This window comes from Phasianus colchicus, chromosome Z, assembly GCF_987193195.1.
Source record: "Phasianus colchicus chromosome Z, bPhaCol1.hap1.1, whole genome shotgun sequence".
In the NCBI taxonomy this organism is placed as follows: domain Eukaryota; kingdom Metazoa; phylum Chordata; class Aves; order Galliformes; family Phasianidae; genus Phasianus; species Phasianus colchicus.
The window spans coordinates 47,579,846-47,598,653 of NC_143476.1; the positions used below are offsets into that span (position 1 = coordinate 47,579,846).

The following is an 18,808-nucleotide window of genomic DNA, read 5'->3' on the forward strand; positions in this document are numbered from 1 at the left end:
GAGCAGAGAGCTTGTCCTGCACTGGATCATCTGTCTCATCTCCTGACAACTTAAAAGCAACAGGCCTGGATTCAAATCATTCATAGGATATCTCTATCTAGAAAGATTCTCAACCGCATTCTGTGTTTTATTCCAGTTCACAGGTCTTTCCATACCTCTCCTACAGAGCCACATGTCCCTGGAAGTCGCAGCTTCTGTCTCTGGGAGGAGATTAGAATAGGCACTGCAGCAAAGAGCCTTCGTCATTCTTTTTCATTGCTTGTCTGTTCAGTTTTCCATTTTATACAAATTTCTTCTGCTTCTCCTTCTAAGCACACTGTTTTTGATTGTGTGATGCACTATGTGTGTGATATAAGGAATATGTAGATTTTTTACCAGTGCTTTGTTGTTTTTTGTGTTTCCGGACATGTTAAGCAAGAATAATCTTAGATAGACCATGTATTGTACATAAAAACAAAAACACTGATACTACTTTTTTTTTTTTTTTTTCCTTCTTTGGCTTTATATTAGAAAACCTGTTTTTTAACTTTATTGTTCTGTCATAAGATAACTTTCTGAGCCTGAAAAACTAGTGGATGGTGTTTAGCATAATTGAAGTTGGGGTTTTAGGAGGAAGAACCAGTGTTCTTGATCAGAGCAGACTTCAAAGCTCAAGGAGCAGGAAATTGAAGAGTCAGTATTTCTGCCTATTTTCAGCAGGTTTAAACTCCTTCTCTAATCAGCAGCTGAATTGCTGGCATATTATTTAGAGCACAGATCAAAACAGCATATGGTTCCAAAGCTGCCTGTTTGAACTGAGCATGCTGCTTCTCCTGCGCTATTTTATCAAATTTCCTATACCTTGCTTTTTGCTGCAAAAACACTTGCTGTGTGCCAAGTTGCAAAGGGAAAAAGCAGTCTGCAGGGAGACTGTTTTCTGTCTTTACTGTAGCTTTCTCAAAATCAGCTCCTTTGCTCAGAAGACTAACGTAACTCTTCTCCCCTTTATTATTAGTACTGACCATGTACTACTCACTGGCAACTCTGTCTTGGCTAAGACACACATAGAGCAAGAGCTCTGCTACAGACAGAGTATCTGACATCAGATTACTGTTTACTTTTGCTTGCATCCATAGTAATGGTCATATCCAGTTTAGTTTAATCAGCAGTTAACTGTATCATGAGAGAAGGGAGCATATGTGTTTATATATATAGTATCTAAGCTGCATTTAGAAGTTCTTGACAGAAATAAATAAACTGAGCTAAGTAAGAGATCATACTGCCTTTGTCACCAAACCCGTGCTAGCTTTCACAGATTTTTATTTTATTTTATTTTATTTTGTGCTAGTAAGAGAAGCCTTCCCTGAGAGCTAAAGTATGAGGTACAGTTTCACTTAGATACATTGCAGACTTTGTTCTGCGGGGTAACAGTTTGAATTTATTCTCAAGAAAAAGGTTAAATAGGTCAAATATTCATTCAGCTCATTATGAGAATTGCTTATTTCCTATTGAGATGGTCAAGGATCATAAAGTAGGCACAGAGAAATCACTTTGAGATTTTTGTCCCCTCAGGCATGTTGCAGTTGTTGCAAAGTTAGAGGGGTTTTTTTATGAGTGTGAAAGAATTACACTGTAGCAATAAATCAATCCTGAAAGATGCGTCCTTTTCTTCATCCACTGTAATATACAAATTGCCTCTTTCTGGAAGCAGAATTTGTTTAAACTTTTTCAGACAGAATGTTTTTTAATAAATAACAACCATACTGTGGTAGGAAATAAGGGACAGACAACTACATGAGGCACTTCATATAGTAAATCAGCATTTGTGATGGATAAGGTCATCGTCTTTCCAGGAGGGAAGGGGGAATTGCTGCTCAGGTGTTAACTAATGATCCCAGCTTTTGCCTATCCTATCCAGGGCAGGACAGCCCTGCCCACCTTTCCACATCCAAGGGGCTTATAACTTCAGAAATAGAGGTGTCATTTCCCTGAAGAGCTTTACCAGGGAGCCATAGTGGAGAGAGGAAAAAAAAAAAAAAAAAAAGCAAAGGATGATTCTAAAACAGAATAAGATACTGGAAATGATAACTGCACTCAGCATTGGGTAGGTGTTGGATGATGATGCTTATCATGATTAGCTATTGTTAGACAGCAGGTTATGGTGAAGATATGACCCAGCTGAGGGTTTTACGAATTTTCACTGATTACCTTGTTCTGTTCATGTGACATGATGAGCAGGAAAGATGAAGATACTTGTAAGAGAAATAGAAATATGTGTTGCCAAAACACATAATGTCTGAAGATATTTTAAATAGCATACAAAGTGCAGAAGAGTATTGAAGTGATACTTCAAATATTGCTGGTATTAGAGGAGTACATCAGGTGTTTGAACTGGCCCTTAGAAAAGATTTGGGGTGTCCTAGAATTGATGATTTTCTAGATAATGTTTTATGCTTTTTTCATCACATCATGTGTTGAGTCATAGGAAACACTCAAGCTAGTGAATCCTAGCGCATTGGCTGTGTCATACCAGAGGAAATGCATGGTGTTGTGAAGATTCATTCTGAGAGTTCCTTCACAAGGGTTCGTTCTTTTGCGGTACCCAAATAGTTATGATCTACACATCAGCTCTGTATTATTTACTTGGGCTTTGAGGGTGCCGTGTTGAACACCAGGGCTTAGAGCTAGTTCTTTTATGCCAGAGTATTTATTATGATGTAAGGAGTTGAACTTGGCTTACAAACTAACTCAATTGAATTAAGTTATATGTAGGAAGACGAATTTGGCAATTGATTCTGTCCAGAGAGAGGAGGAAAATAGGTTAAAACCTTGATTACTTTTCATTCTGTTTACCTAACTCAGAGTTTGGATATTTTTTCTTATTTTAATTAAAGTTTGGCAAGGTATCTTCTGCTCTTCACTACAGCAGGAAAGAAGAAGGGGAGAGAGTGGGGTGGGAGAAGAGAACCAACTATTTGCCTGGTTGTACTGGATACAGTTAGATGGCAAAAGTGAATTGGGACACGTAAAAACATCTGTGTTGCTGTTTCAGTCTAGCAGCTTTTTAGTAGATTCATCTGTCAAACTCCATTACTATTAGTATATGAAGTTTAAATTAGTCTCAGTTTTTGTTTTACTTTTTCCTTTTTACAAGGTGCCTCGTTAATATTTTTGAGATAGCGCAGGCAGCACTGGAGAAGAAAGCTTCATTTGGGGAATTGAACAGTTTCAAATTTATAATGTTCTGGAGTTCTGTCCTTTTATAAGAATATATAAAAAATTATTGTGTTATTCATTCCTAGACATCTGCTTATATGTTCCTAACTCGTCTTTTGCAGAGAAGATTACCATGAAGATGGTTTCTGTCAACCGTACAGGGGAATTGCATGCGCACGAATCATTGGAAACAGGACCATTTATGTGGACTCCCTACAGATGCAAGGGGAAATTGAAAATCGAATTACTGGTAAGCTTATACATCTCTGTAGCTAGACAGAAAACTAATCCAATATCGATACAGGCCCTTTTGTTATCCTTTTCAGTTTTGCAAGTCAATGACTAAGATATTAAAGCTTGAGGTAGATGACCCATTTTCCCACTTCTGCAGTTAGTAGAACTTGGAGCAAGAAAGATGAGTATCTACTATTGTATAAAAGCTCTTTCCATGTCCTCAAGTAAAATAATAGGACATTGACTTTTTAACAAATTATAGTTTACACTGAAACTTTTTGCTTGACAGATTCCAATATAAGATTTTTTTTTTTAAATAAAATACCTTCTGATGTAAGAAAAAATTGTTTTCTGCATGGTAGCTTTTCCTTTGTGTTTCCTCTCCTACACATAATCTCAGGAGAGCCTGTATTCCAGACTGCTTTATATGAAGCGAGAGCTGACCTTCCTGTGCTCTGCCTGTGCTGACTTCTTTCTCTGATCGTTTCATTACACACAGAAATTTGTTTCCAAAACAAGAATTACTTCCAGTGGGCTGTATATCAGCATGGCTTTTCTTCATTGAATCTTCTCCCATCAGACTGATCACTGTGATTCTGATAGACATAAGCAGAACAAGGGGAAGAGTTCATGGAATAGAGCAAAATGCTTATATATGGAGAATTAACACAGTCCAGCAGGAGCGCATTTGTGCAATGGCTCTCCATCCCCCAGCAGAAGAAGTCGAGCAGGGGAGGCAAGCAGTCATCGTGGCTGTGCAAGGACCTGCAGCTTAAACTGCTAGAAAAGTGGGAAATGTACAGGTAGTGAAAGCAGAGTTGTGTAGCCTGGGAGGAATACAGGGCTGTTGTTTGTGTGTGTAGAGATAGGATTAGGAAAGCCAAGGCACAGATGGAGCTGAACTTGACGAGGGATGTGAAAGATAACAAGAAGGGGTTCTACAGGTACATAGGCAGGAGGAGATGGGCCAAGGTGAGTGTTCCCCATCTGATGAAGGGTAATGGGGAGCTGGCTTCCTCAGACATAGAAAAAGCTGAAGTACTGAATGAGTGCTTTGCCTCAGTCTTCATGGGTGGTCAGGCTTCCCATGTCTGCCAGGACCATGAGACCTGGACAGGCTGGAGAAGTGGAGAAGTGGGCCCATGTGAACATAATGAGGTTCGGTAAGGCAGAGTGGAGGATGCTGCACTTGGGTCAGGGCAATCCCAGATATTTATACAAACTGGGGGAAGATCTCCTTGAGAGCAGTCCTGTGGAGAATGACTTGGGGGTCCTGCTGGATGAGAAGCTGGACATGAGCCATCAGTCTGCACTTGCAGCCCAGAAGGCCAATTGTGTTCTGGGGCGGCATTAAAAAAGGGATGGCCAACAGGGAGATGGAGGTGATTGTCCCCCTCTACTCAGTTCTTGTGAGGCCCCATCTGGAGTACTGTGTACAGGCCTGGGGCTCCCAGCACAAGAGAGATGCAGAGCTCCCTCCAGAAGAGGGCCACTAAGATGACCGAAGGGCTTGAGCATCTCTCCTGTGAGGAAAAATTGAGGGAGCTGGGCTTATTTAGCTTGGAGAAGAGAAGGCTCCGAGGGACCTCATTGTGGCCTTCCAGTACTTGAAAGGAGCATATAAACAGGAAGGGGGTATGTCTGCTGACGAGGGTAGATAATGATAAGACAGGGAGAATGTTTTAAACTAGGACAGGGGAGGTTTAGGTTAGATATTAGGAGGAGGTTTTTCACACAGAGGGTGGTGACGCACTGGAACAGGTTGCCCAAGGAGATTGTAGATGCCCCATCCATAGTGGCATTTAAGGCCTGACTGGATGTGGCTCTGGGCAGCCTGGTCTAGTGGTTGGTGACCCTGCACATAGCAGGGGGGTTGAAACTTGATTATCATTGTAGTCCCTTTCAATCCGGGCCATTCTATGATTCTGTGATCTAGCCTGATATGCCTATCTAATTGAATCTGGAATTTAGAAACAGTAGTTGCCAAGAAAAAAACTTGACTTCACTTGTCTGCTCTATGTCCTTAAAGGTATTTCCTTAAAGATATGACATTAAAGGTTTATTTTCAAGCCAGAAATCTAGATCCATTTTTTCTGGGGTATGGTGATCAGATACTGGGGCTGTTGAAACCCAAGTTTTGACCTCTCCTTATACTTTTATGACTCATTCCCCTCTCTTTTTTCTTGTACTCTGTTGCAGTTCTGGCTTATTTTACCATTCTATCATTAATTAACTCATAGTACTTATACCACTTTTACCTCAATCATTTCCGCCTTGATTGAATGTTTTCAACAATTAGAAAATTTTCACTCATCTGAAATGATTAGATTTGTAATTCTGTGTGTTATTTTTATAATGTCCTACTGAAACAAATAAAAAGAAGTATTAAATCATGATGTCTTCCAGAAAATAATTATTGATATTTGTTTCTGGAATGCACAGCATGGACACTCATGATCTGGTTGGTGGTTCCCTAGTACCACTGATTATTGGATGGATTTTGGAGGCTAAGGACTGGGACTTAAGGTGGTGTAGAACTTGAGGAGAATTCCTGGTTGAAACCTTCTTTAATAGAAAAAAAATTGTGTACCAACACATACAGCTGCATAGGGTCTAACTAGACAGTATGAATAATACTACTTTTTGAAGTTATATACATCTGAAGGACATACCAAATGCTTTATGCAAAATAAATGCCGTACACTTTTTTTTTGTGTAACTCTTCTTAAATGTAAAGTAAATGTTTCAAGGTTAATGTTCTTAGCCCAAATACCAGGATATTTTTGACAACTTGTCCTTAGAATTTGCTTGTATTTTTGCCTATGCTTTTTACGTCTTTGGTGGAATCTCTTTATACTCAGTGCCATCCACCACTCTGGGAAGATTGTGACTGGGTAATGGTGACACCTACTGTCTGATGCTAAGACCTCATTAAAATGATACAGACCTAATCAATGAGGAATTTTCATTCTGGATTTTCATTTCCTTGCTGTGCTGTTGTTTAAAATATGTTCACTGTACCTCTACTGCCTGCACTTCTGCTTGATCCCAGCCATGTGGTTATGTGAAAATCTGAGCCTTTGCATTTGAAAAAACCAAAAGGATGCTTTCATGGAAAAACCTAAAACTCAACAGATTGGAAGGCCAGCAATAAAGAATGTATGGACCTGAACCCTGACCTGTGGATATGTGTAATTAGCAATGTCTTTGCCATGCTGGTCAATGTCTATTTGACTGAAAATCAACCCCCTTAGTTGCTTTAATTTTTCCACATATTTCCCACATATTTCATTCGGATACTGTCTACATCTTTCCCACATACTGTGTTCAGATACTCTACTTCAAATCTTCAGTTTGGAAAGAGACAATCTGGAAAGAGGCTTGGAAATACAAACATAAATTCTCAGGTGCACAGTAGCTTTGTAGGAGCGATCAAGCTTTGAAAAAGGAGCTTATAAAACATGAGTGTCTAATGATGTTTCTGGGCCATTTCTGGCATTCATTGAAGAACAAGAAATGTGACAACAGTATAGATGGCTTGGAAGGGGAGATGCTTAATGCTGAGGCTTTGTTCCCAGTATTGCTGCCTTCTCTTTGGCACCCAGTAATCAAGAGACTGCTCATGTTTGCCTGTCTTGTTTGCATGTCTTGCTTCTGTGCTACATGATCGTTATACAACCCTGTTTGCTTTTGACATCTCCCAGCAAACTGTGGCCATAATTGTTAGTTAGGTATTCATTGCTTATGCCAATCTAAATTCTGTAGCACCTTCACAAAATTTTCAGATAGCCAACTGTGACTGCTTCACTCCTTATATTTAATTTTTCCATCTTACAGACAAGCTCACCTCATAGCTGTTGTTTACAGCCTCATGTTGTGCTTGCATGCAGTATTCCCTGGGTGACTGATGAAAGGTTACATTCCTGTATTAAAATAAGGAAAGATGTGGACAGTACAAAAGGCTGGAGCTCAGGCTGCTGTGTGTGTGATGCTGAGAAAAAGACAAGAGGCTCTCTCATAGCAGATGGCACCAAGAAGTAGATGATAGGAAGGGAGAGAGCTGAACAAGAGGGGAATAAATGATATGCAGATTATGACTAAACTGCTGAATGACTTGAACTAATTTTCTTTTCTCTTTGCAGTATACACTGATGGATGTACAGTCTAGCAAACAAACCTTGCTCACAAGTGATATTTTCCAATGTGGGAATGAATGCTACTGTATTTAATTTGATTTGTCCCCAGATACATAATGCACATGTTCACTTGTCTGTTTTTAAAAAACATGCAGGAAAACTCCCAGATAAATATTATTGTGTAGACTTATTATAGTGAGGGCTGAAGGGGAAGGTCAAGGTCTTAACCAACATGAAACACATCTTAAAGTGATCTATGATCAGTCTGCTGAAATTGATTACTGTTACGTATTTGGCTTCCCTTATCTACCAGAGGCAACATCTCTCCAAATACCAAGCCTGTCAAGGCTTACAAAATGCTTGACTATTGATCAAAACATCTATAAGGGAGAGAAACTAAGTTATCCTCATTCAAATTTTATCTAACTAGGCACTTTGGGAAAATAGGTCAGCATTCTGGCAGTTGTTTCTTGCCTTAGATATTTATCCTTTCAAGTTAAGATTAATAAAATGTCAGCAGTTACTCAAAAGTAGTCACATAGGTGACTTCCTAAGAACTGAGATTCTGCAAGAAATGTGCAGATGTCGGAGTTTGCTTTTTGCATTTGTCCTTTGCAATAGAAAAGGCCTTGTTTCTTTCCCTGTTACTCAGTAGGTTTTCACACCATCATGAGAAGATGAAAGTTGTAAAAGGCAAACAATTGCGTTGTTTCTTATATGTATTGTGAATTAATGCTTAAACAGTAACTTTATTCCTTTCCAGCTGCATTTACAATGATTGGCACTTCTACGCATTTGTCTGACCAGTGTTCACAGTTTGCTATACCATCCTTCTGCCACTTTGTGTTTCCTTTGTGCGACGAGCGCTCCCGGACCCCAAAACCACGGGAATTGTGCCGGGATGAGTGTGAAGTTCTAGAAAACGATCTCTGTAGACAGGAATACAACATTGCTAGATCAAACCCCCTCATCTTGATGCAGCTACAGTTGCCTAAGTGTGAGGATCTGCCACGACCTGACACCTTGGAAGCTGCCAACTGCATAAGGATTGGGATCCCCGTGGAGAAACTCAGCCGATGTAAGCCAGTGTGCTACCTACTTTGTATAGTGTTGATACTGACCATTATCTTGCACTATTTTAAGGTATGGTTAAAGTGGTGAGGAGGCTTAAAGGATGGTGCTTTGCACTGGAAGGGGTTATATCAACTACGGATGGCTATGAAACTCCATATTCACATAACAGGTTTTAATCAATTGTGCTAAGGAGAGTAGTGCATTGCAGCTTTCCCTTCCCATGAGCTGTCCCTCACTGCTCACTTAGTTCTTAACTTTCTGGATAAGTCCTCCCATACTGCTATTTTTGAGCTCTGTTTACACATCAGTAAAACTTAAGTAGGCTGTAGAAGCTTAATTGGAAAAGTCTGCTAAGAAATTAAACTTTTACTGTTCATTGTGTATGTGAAGAAATCCACAAGAGTGCTAATTCTTTAAATCAAGCTTGAAGTGTAGCTGTCTTTCTTCACCCATGCAGGATGGTGGAAAATGTTAATCTCACTTTATTTGATTTGTATTTGCATCCAGGAGTAGAAAGGTTGTTCGATTACCAGTTGTTATGTGATCGCAGTTTTTCTGCCTACTCAATTTCCTAGCAATTAATCACAGTCCTCCTAAAATGCTCCTAGAGACTAAAGATGCGTAAAGAGCTAAGTACCATTATTCTGAATACCCATTATCTGAACCAAGATTTATGAGCAGGGGTAATGGCATCAAAGTAGCCATGTTTGCTGTATTCTAGGGAGGCAATTGGCTGATGTAGCTGAGAAGGAGTATTAACTCAGAAATTGATGGGAAAACCAAATCAACCAAAAGGAATGGGAATAAAAAACAGTAATTAGAAATCCAGTAAAGAGTTGAAAGTATGGATGTCTCTGACTCTTGGAGTCAGTGCTGCTCCCTCTGGTGGAACAGCTGCAGTGCATATACCCTTGATTTATAGATAATGGGAAAAAGTTTTGTGAGAGTTGCATTCCTGAGGGCTGGGGAAGGAGACTCAGAAAAATGATGAAGGCAGTGTTTCAAGCATGCAGAAAAAGGTGTGTTTCAGTTCAGGTGCCAGGAATGAAAGACGAGTACTAAAAAGATAGTCCTTTTTTTTTCTGAAAGAAAAAAGGAAAGAAAATCTGGCAAGGCAACAGAAAATGCAGCATGTTTCTTTTGGAAGTCATCTGTGTAAGAAAATCAGGAAATTATGAGAAATAAAAGTAGTATGAAGTTTGCACTGTTGGCATCAGAAGACTTTTCCTGAATTTAAACTCATATCTCTAATTCAGTTCAGTGCATCTTGTCCTATATCTAATGTCTACTTGGTACCAATTCACATACAAAAGTACCAAATATTGATGTGTGTAGCCATAGCTTTATAGGCTGAAAAACTAGAATTCAAACATAACTGATTGTGAAAGAGAACAGAGGGCCACAGAATTGAAACTTTAAAAAAACCCCATAGCTTTGATTTAAATATTGAAGGACCTAAATTTAAATACTTAAAAGTACTTATAGTACTCAAAGGACTTTTTTTAAAAAAACATAAATGATCTACACATTGCAGCTGTTACAGATTTGCTGACCCCTAATTATTTTGTTATTTGCAACCTTTTGCCAAATCCTTTCTAACAGATCATCAGTGCTACAACGGTTCTGGAGCAGATTATAGAGGAACAGTCAGCGTCACCAAATCTGGCCACATCTGTCAGCACTGGGACTCCCAGAGTCCCCACAACCACGACCTAACAAGCACACAGTTTCCAGAGCTAGGTGGAGGACATGCGTATTGCCGGAATCCTGGGGGTCAGATGGATGGGCCTTGGTGTTTTACAAAGAATAAAAACGTACGCATGGAACTGTGTGACATACCTTCTTGTAGTATGTATTCTCTTTCTTTTTTCCACTATTACTTTCCTGAATCCTGTGTAATTTTGAATTGTCTGTATTTTACAAGTGCTATTCACTTAATAAGTTAATCTCTCAAATGTTTCACTGTTGTTTTGTGTTGTACACTTTTAATGTTTCCTTGCTAGATGATGAACATCACCTATGTAAGTTTGCTTTGCTCATGTTACTCAATTGTATTACCTTTTTCTCTGTATGACATCTTGCAGTCAGCAAGAATTTTAAGATCCTGTAGAGGGAGATATAACACTGCTTGGTTTTGATGTGAAACACAGAAACAGAGATGTCATAAAACAGATGATTTTATCAGAAGTGTCCTACGCTATCTGCACAACTGATGGCAAAAATGAAAAGCAGCTTCTCACAGCTCAGTACAGTCCTGATTACTTCCTTGTGTTGGTGCAGACTTCATTCTAGGTCTGTTACAGTGGTAACAATATTTAGATGTGGCAAAGCAATTTAATACTGTGCTTCTTTAGGAAGAAAATTGTGTTTATTTCTGGGAACAAATAAACCATGGAAGCCATACTGTTTTTGTAACAGATTGCCTGTATCATAGGGTCGTAGAATGACTTGGGTTGGAAGGGACCATAAAGGCCACCCAGGTCCAACCCGCTGCTGTGGGCAAGGCTGCCACTCACCAAATCAGGCTGCCCAGAGCCCCATCCAACTGGTTTGGAAAACCTCCAGGGATGGGCCATCCACAGCATCTCTGGGCAGCCTATGCCAGTGTCTCACTGCCATCTGAGAAAATAATTTCTTCCAAACATCTAATTTAAATCTCCCCTCTTTTAGTTTAAAACTTTCCCCTTGTGCTCTGTCACTATCAGACCATGCAAGAAGTCGGTCCTCTTTCTGCTTATAAACTCCCCTACTCTTCTGCAGGCTAAACACGCCCAACTCCTCAACCTTTTCTCACAGAAGAGGTGCCCCAGCACTCTGATTGCCTTGTGGCCCTCTTCTGGACCTGCTCCAACAGTTGTACATCTTTTTTTATGTGTTGGGGCCCCAGGCCTTGGTGCAATACTCCAGATGGGGCTTAACAAGGGCAAAGACAGTTCCAGTGAATTTTTCTGAACTATGTTGCCCTGCAGTCTCTAAATAAAAAATTTTTTTAAAAGTATTTTAGAAAGGTTCCAGTGTAGTCTTATTAGATGTATTGATAGCTGTTTAATTGCTGAAAAGCAACAGAAGCACTTTTTTTTTCTTAAGTACAGAAAAAACAATATCTCTGCCAGTGAGAGTTGACATTTACTTTATTCTGGGCAGTAACAGTACTAGTGAAGGTAGAAAGTGTATAAAATGCTGTTCAAATATCTGGAATGAAGTGAGAAGGCCAGACTGTGGTGGTGTGCCCTTGTTTATCATGTTGAGGTTACTGCTTAATGTACCATGATGAAGACTACTTGTTTTTATTCCCAGAACATGATACTGTTCTATTTTCTGCAGTTTCCAGAACTGTAAGTCTATAAATAAAGTGAAATAAACTAATATACTGGTGCAGCCATCGGAAATTGTAAAAGTTGGCACCAGAAATTTATCTTCATTTTGCTTCATTCTGCTATTCTGAACTAATTATTAGAAATATTTATTGAAAAACTATTGAGAAAGGATGGGTAACATGGCTTCTGTTTTCAATTTATAAATGTCTACTTTTTATTTAAAATGTTGCATTAACAGTCATTGTAGTTCTTTTTTTGTATAGTTGAAAGCATGAAAATACTTATTGTAAACAAAGAACTTTTCTGTGCCAACAGGTCCACGTGACAACAGCAAAATGGGAATCCTGTACATCTTGGTTCCCAGCATAGCAATTCCTTTGGTCATTGCCTGCCTTTTCTTTCTGGTCTGTATGTGTAGAAACAAGCAGAAAGCATCTGCCACAACACCACAGCGTCGCCAACTGATGGCATCTCCCAGCCAGGACATGGAAATGCCACTCATTAATCAACACAAACAGGTGTTTTTCTCAGAATTTGCTTAGGCTGCATGTTTCTAATGTTATGATTTACCTTGTCTCGTATTTTCAGTATTTGAACTGAGCCATGTTGCAAGAAATCTGCTTTTCATATTGTGCTGGTCATTTTCTTTAGTGAAAACCGTGTTTTGCCACAACTGTATCTAGAAATCCTGGCCTCAGGCAGCAGCTTTCAGAACAAAATATTTCATGACATCTGCGCTTACCTGTTAGTCCCCATTCTGCCTCTTGTCCTAGTGACTGGAAATGTTATTTCTGATCCAGCCTTCAGCCTGCAGCTCATTTTTTGCTCTTGATAACAATGTAACTTTGCTCATTTCTAGCAGGATGCATGATGGTGTTATGTCTCTAGTTTGTTGGCTCAGTCTGCTCGTATTATCAGCAAACACTAAGTAGTAAGCTAAGCTGAGATGCACCATATTTCTAAGGCTGTTATCACAAGGAAGGTAAAAAGAAAATGGCTTTGAGCTGCTGTCTGAAGATCTCATTTTCATACGATTTTCTGGGTCAGCTAAATGTTAAAATCATGTTCATATCCAATCCTAAATTTTTAATAATAGCACTTACAAACAGTGCTTAGTTTGGAGCAGTTTGCAACACCTGTTCAGGAAACTTCTTAATATTTGCAGAATGTTACTGCTTGTAACAAACGTCATTGATTTTGTTTGGTGAGGAAGTTTCATGGCTGAGCCTATACTGTGCTGGAAACTTTCTGGTCTAGTTCACAGTCCGTTGGCCACTAAAATCAGAGCTTGTTCTCAGATTACCTGTTAGAGTATTTTCAGCCTGTTTTACCCTCTCCTGTTGCATTACCCTCTGTGTGAAGCTGTGCTGACTGTGTCTGACTTGCCCAGGGACTGATCCAGCTGAGCTCATTGGGATGTATTCATCAGATCACCATCAGAGTCTCCCCTGCTTTCCTTAAGGGAAGGAGGATTTCTCTCTCAAGGCTTTGCCACCGTTACTTCCTGTATCAGAAGACACCCCCTTCCTCCTTCTGCAAATTTTCCTTCATTCTCCTCACCAGAGCTAATTCAAAGTTTCTCAGCAGGAAACTGCTCCCCACTGACAAGGACTGCTCCTGTCATGCAGTGGTGGAGAAAGAACAGATTGGACGCTGGGAAACTCAGAGAGGGTTCACACCTCCCTCTACTGGAAATGATGTTTCAGTTCACCCTATAGCCTGCCAACTTTTTTTGGCTTTTCTGGCATATCTTTAGTGGACGCTTCTGGGCAGAACTGTAGGGCAACTATAATACTATAATAATATCATTGTTACCCTGATTTACTCTGAACTGATGATTCATTTAACTTGCAGGAAATGTGGTAACTCCTTTGTGAAAGTAATGATGCTCATACATTTTACGCCATAGTTCAATTTACACTTACTAGTATAACTTATTTTAAGACTGACTGTAAAATCCATATAATGATGTGGATATGCAAAATAAAAAAAGTTACCTGAAAGTTATCTAATTTTTACCCCATTTATCTTCCAGCTTGAACACTTAACCACTGTGAGCTTTTCACAGGTAGATTCTGCTGTTCAGAAAGCACTGTGATTTTTTGCTAATTGTTTTCTTTGCTTTGTTTCAGGCTAAACTTAAAGAAATCAATCTGTCTACTGTGCGATTTATGGAGGAACTAGGAGAGGAGAGATTTGGCAAAGTCTATAAAGGACATCTTTTTGGTACTGCACCAGGTGAACAGACACAAGCTGTTGCTATCAAGACACTGAAAGATAAAGCAGAATTGTCTCTTCGGGAAGAGTTTAAACATGAGGCAATGATGAGATCACGATTACAGCATCCAAACATTGTCTGTTTGCTGGGAATAGTGACAAAGGAACAACCCATCAGCATGATTTTCAGTTATTGTTCCCACAGTGATCTCCATGAGTTTTTGGTGATGAGATCTCCTCATTCAGATGTTGGCAGCACTGATGATGACAAGACAGTAAAATCCACTCTGGAACCAGCAGACTTCTTCCAGATTGTGACTCAGATAGCTGCAGGAATGGAATACCTTTCAAGCCACCATGTTGTTCACAAGGACTTGGCCACTAGAAATATATTGGTGTTTGATAAACTGAATGTAAAAATATCTGATTTAGGCCTTTTCAGGGAAGTTTACGCTGCTGATTACTACAAACTGATGGGAAATTCTCTTCTTCCTATCCGTTGGATGTCCCCTGAGGCTATTATGTATGGCAAGTTTTCTATTGATTCAGATATCTGGTCATATGGAGTTGTGTTGTGGGAAGTTTTCAGCTATGGCCTGCAGCCTTACTGTGGTTATTCTAACCAGGATGTCATTGAGATGATCAGAAATCGACAGGTTTTGCCATGTCCTGATGACTGCCCCACATGGATATACACTTTGATGCTGGAGTGCTGGAATGAATTTCCCAACAGAAGACCAAGATTTAAAGATATACACAACAGACTAAGAACATGGGGAAACCTTTCTAACTATAACAGCTCAGCACAAACTTCTGGAGCAAGCAACACCACACAGACAAGTTCCCTTAGCACAAGCCCTGTTAGTAATGTTAGCAATGCTAGGTACATAGGACCAAAGCAGAAAACTCCAGCTTTTCCTCAACCTCAGTTCATACAAATGAAAGGGCAGATGAGACCAATGGTCCCGCCTCCTCAACTCTATATTCCAGTTAATGGTTACCAGCCAATGCCTGCTTATGGGGCTTATTTGCCAAATTTTTATTCTGTCCAAATTCCAATGCAAATGGCTCCTCAGCAAATGCCCCCCCAGATCATTCCCAAACCAGGCTCCCACCATAGTGGGAGTGGATCCACCAGCACAGGCTATGTAACAACAGCTCCTTCCAATGCATCGGTGGCTGACAGGGCTGCTCTACTCTCAGAGGGCACAGATGACACAAACAATGGAACAGAAGACATTGCCCAGAATCCTGTCCAGGAGGAGGAGGAAGAGGAGGGATCTGTGCCAGAAACAGAATTGCTGGGTGATAATGACACACTTCAGATGGATGAAGCAGAAATTCAGTCAGAAGCTTAAGAGATTTGGCCTTATTACTAAGAATTTCACGTCACTTCTGTGCTTGGCGTCGTAGATCCTTAAGCTTAACATCAGAGATTTTGATACAGTGAAAAAAAAGCACAACCAAAAATATATATACCAATATAAATTGCAGCAATAATGACATACTGAATTTATTGACCATTATCACTGTCAGCATTTTGCAAATTTGGTGGTACAGAATTTACTGGCTTTCATCTTTTTTGCAGTATTACAATTCTTGAGGGAAACTGCTTTTCAGTAATGTACTGTTGCTGTGCAACATACTGCAGAGTAACATTGCACATCACGATATGTGAGTGTAGTGTTAGTGAATTATGCTTAAATCATTAACACAAAAAAGGAATCCAACTACAGTTGCTCTCAGCATAAAGAAGTGCCCTGGTTGTGATGGACAGCTTAGTTTATAGTATTTATCTTTTGATGTAATGGACACAAGATTGTTGTTTGCTTTTCAAATCTGGAAGAAAAAAAAAAAAAGAAAAAAAAAAAAGCCAAGTTGAGAGTATGGATCCATAGTTGTATTAAAGTAACCAGAAAAGTAGAGAAACAATGTAAAATAATAGGCTGTGCTGAGTGAGACCATGGGTCTGCCTAGCCCAGTAGCATGTCTCCAAAGAGAGTAGTTTCTGCCTGGGGAAGAGTACAAGGACAATTGTACCATTTCCCCAAAGTGTTTTCACAAGCATCAGCAACTTGTGGCTTAGGAAATTCCCAAGCCAGAGTTGGAATTTTTTTTTGTTGTTTAATAGCCTTTGATGGAATTTTCTTCCATGAGTTTATACAAGTAATTCTGAACTCACATAAACTTAGAGCATCCACAACATCCTGTGGAATAACATGAGAGAAGAGAAGATGTCTTTCTTTCATCATTCCCTATGAATGACTGTGACAGAAGCTTCCAAATGAGATCATCTGACTGCATTTGTGGATGGAAGTATTCCTTCTCTGCTGTGTATTTTCAGCAGCAAGCAGCCTTAATACACTGTTAACCAAAAATGGGGATATTGTAGGAGTGCACTAACTTAACAATCCAACTTTAATTGCATATTTGTTGTCAAGTTTAGGAAAAGACTCCACATACACGTTCCTACATTGTAAAAATGTTGGGTTTTGTGGGGGGTTATAAACTCACTTGATCTACTGCAATTACTGCTGGATTACGTGTGAAAACATGTTTTTCGTTCCTGCCGGTTTAGTGAAAACAATTCTTTGAACTTTAGAAGACCAAAATAAGCAAAGTTGTACAGAGTGCTGTTTTTGTCTTCTGTTTGCAGGATGGATCATGTACAGACCTTTAAATGTAATTTATGTTTTACTACATTTTTTTACTACACTTTTTTTTCTTTGAAATATTTGGATTTTTTTTTTAACAAATGACTTTATAGCTTAACCATTTACAATATTCATATGTGGTGCAGTTTTATCATATTGCTGGTTCATTTTGTTAAACGTGCAGACAGGTCCATACATTTCACTACTCTTTCTGTATTACAAGCAATACACACTTGTAGAATTGTAGCCAATACACACTATAGCTATAAATTGTACATCCAGCACATGGAGTTTCCAATAAAGTAATGCAAAAAGTATGATAAAGCATGTTTTCTTTATAGTTCCTACAGCCATTGTTTTGTTGTTACAGTACTTGTGGAAATAAAAATGACCACAGTTCCTTAGATTACAGGTTTCATGCCCAAACTACGATTGTTTTGTGTGTACTTTTTTTTCTTTTTTTTTTCCTTTTTTTTTTTTTTTTAATTACATGGGGATACATTTTAAGTGGTGTATCATTTTGATCTACACTCTGTGTTCATGATATGGCAGCATTACTTGTTTCCAGCATTTCACCTGGATTTGGAAATGCACTGGTAGGAGTAAAATATGAAAACTTTATTGCTTGTATTAATATAATGCAGCTTTGGGTGCTATTAATAAATAAAGAATAAATAAATTTTAAAAAAGGAAATTTCTTTAAGTTTTTTGTTTCTCTAGGTTTCATGTTCTCTTATTCAAGTACCTCATTAATCAAGTATATTTGCTTCCTTTTCTAACTTAATGCCTGAAAAAATAAAGGTTGGTGGTCCAGTTATGATACAAATGCATAAATGAGGGAAGAGATCATGTAAATGAGCTAGTGCTAGTCAGTGGAAGATTCTATACAGCAATGTATCTGTACAGCAGTGTACGAAGTTCATCCCACTTCTGGTAGTCAAAAGTCATTAAGACTTTAGGTGCAGTTTGGAAACTGATTCTCCTCCGCAAATCTCATAAATTCAAGCCTATAAAACTTAATCAGAAAAATAAGGCTGACTCCTACGTGACTTTCCTGTCCCTGCTATGAGAGAATCACTCTTAAAGTGATTATAGAATAGTATGTTATTCTTTAGTCCAGCCTTGATGGTACACTGCATAACGCAGAAAGGTATTCTTCCACCTCTTTGGTGTTGATGGAATTCCCTGAGCTGCCATGATCTGAGACATAAAAACATGCAAACACCTTACCTACAGCTAAGGTGTGCACGTCTACATAAGCACTTAATGCAACCAACAAGTTAATGGCTTAACATGTTGTCTGTAAGTCATATGTATTGACAGTAACTTGTTGCTCTGCAACTCCCTGAGCTATCTGTGATATCTGCTGCAGAGACCCAGACAAATTTCGTACATGCTATTCCTGTTCAGTATTTGAAAGCAAAGCTAATTGAAAGCAGAAAAGGGATGACTGACGATGTGGCAGTAAGTAGATGGAACAAGGTGAAAAAGGAATAGGGAAGGAAAGCTTGTGGCTGGGACCCAGCAAAGCTGATCAGTAGAGCATGCAAAGATATTTCTTCATATCATGACTTGCAAAATTATCATTTGCCCTCTTGCCAGAGCAGCTTTTGTAGGCAACAAGTGTATGGCTAGATTAACTAGGAGAGAGCAAGTTGGTTTTGAAACTGTGCTTCCCTGATCTACTTCAGTGTGTGTCAGTGTGATCTTTCTAAGTCAGTGTGATCTTTCTAAGAAGACAAGGAGGAAGACCTTAGGAAAAAAACAGATGGAACATTGCTACTGTGCATTTTAGCCTACTGATGACACAGGAAGTTCTGGCTGACAGATGCAACCTCCTCCCCACCTCCAAAGATAAGTGACACTGGACCCGGTGCATGCCTCTGCCATTCCTGCAAATAGTTTAGCTGTCTTCTCTCAAGTCTGGTTCTCTAATGTGGTGCAGGTGTCTGATATTGGTACAGATTGTTGTGAGGAAGGA

At 39.3% G+C, this 18,808-nt stretch overlaps 1 protein-coding gene across 1 annotated transcript in view; it reads left to right on the forward strand.

The window, feature by feature from the left end:
- ROR2 (ROR family WNT receptor 2) overlaps window positions 1-17,515 on the forward strand; it is a 150,212-nt gene extending 132,697 nt beyond the window's left edge. The window contains exons 5-9 of the mRNA XM_031610497.2: window positions 3,318-3,445; window positions 8,329-8,643; window positions 10,242-10,487; window positions 12,272-12,474; window positions 14,089-17,515. Coding sequence (XP_031466357.2) covers window positions 3,318-3,445; window positions 8,329-8,643; window positions 10,242-10,487; window positions 12,272-12,474; window positions 14,089-15,531 — 2,335 coding nt within the window. The 3' untranslated portion in view covers window positions 15,532-17,515. The remainder of the gene's footprint in view (window positions 1-3,317; window positions 3,446-8,328; window positions 8,644-10,241; window positions 10,488-12,271; window positions 12,475-14,088) is intronic.
- The last annotated feature ends 1,293 nt before the right edge of the window (window positions 17,516-18,808 follow it).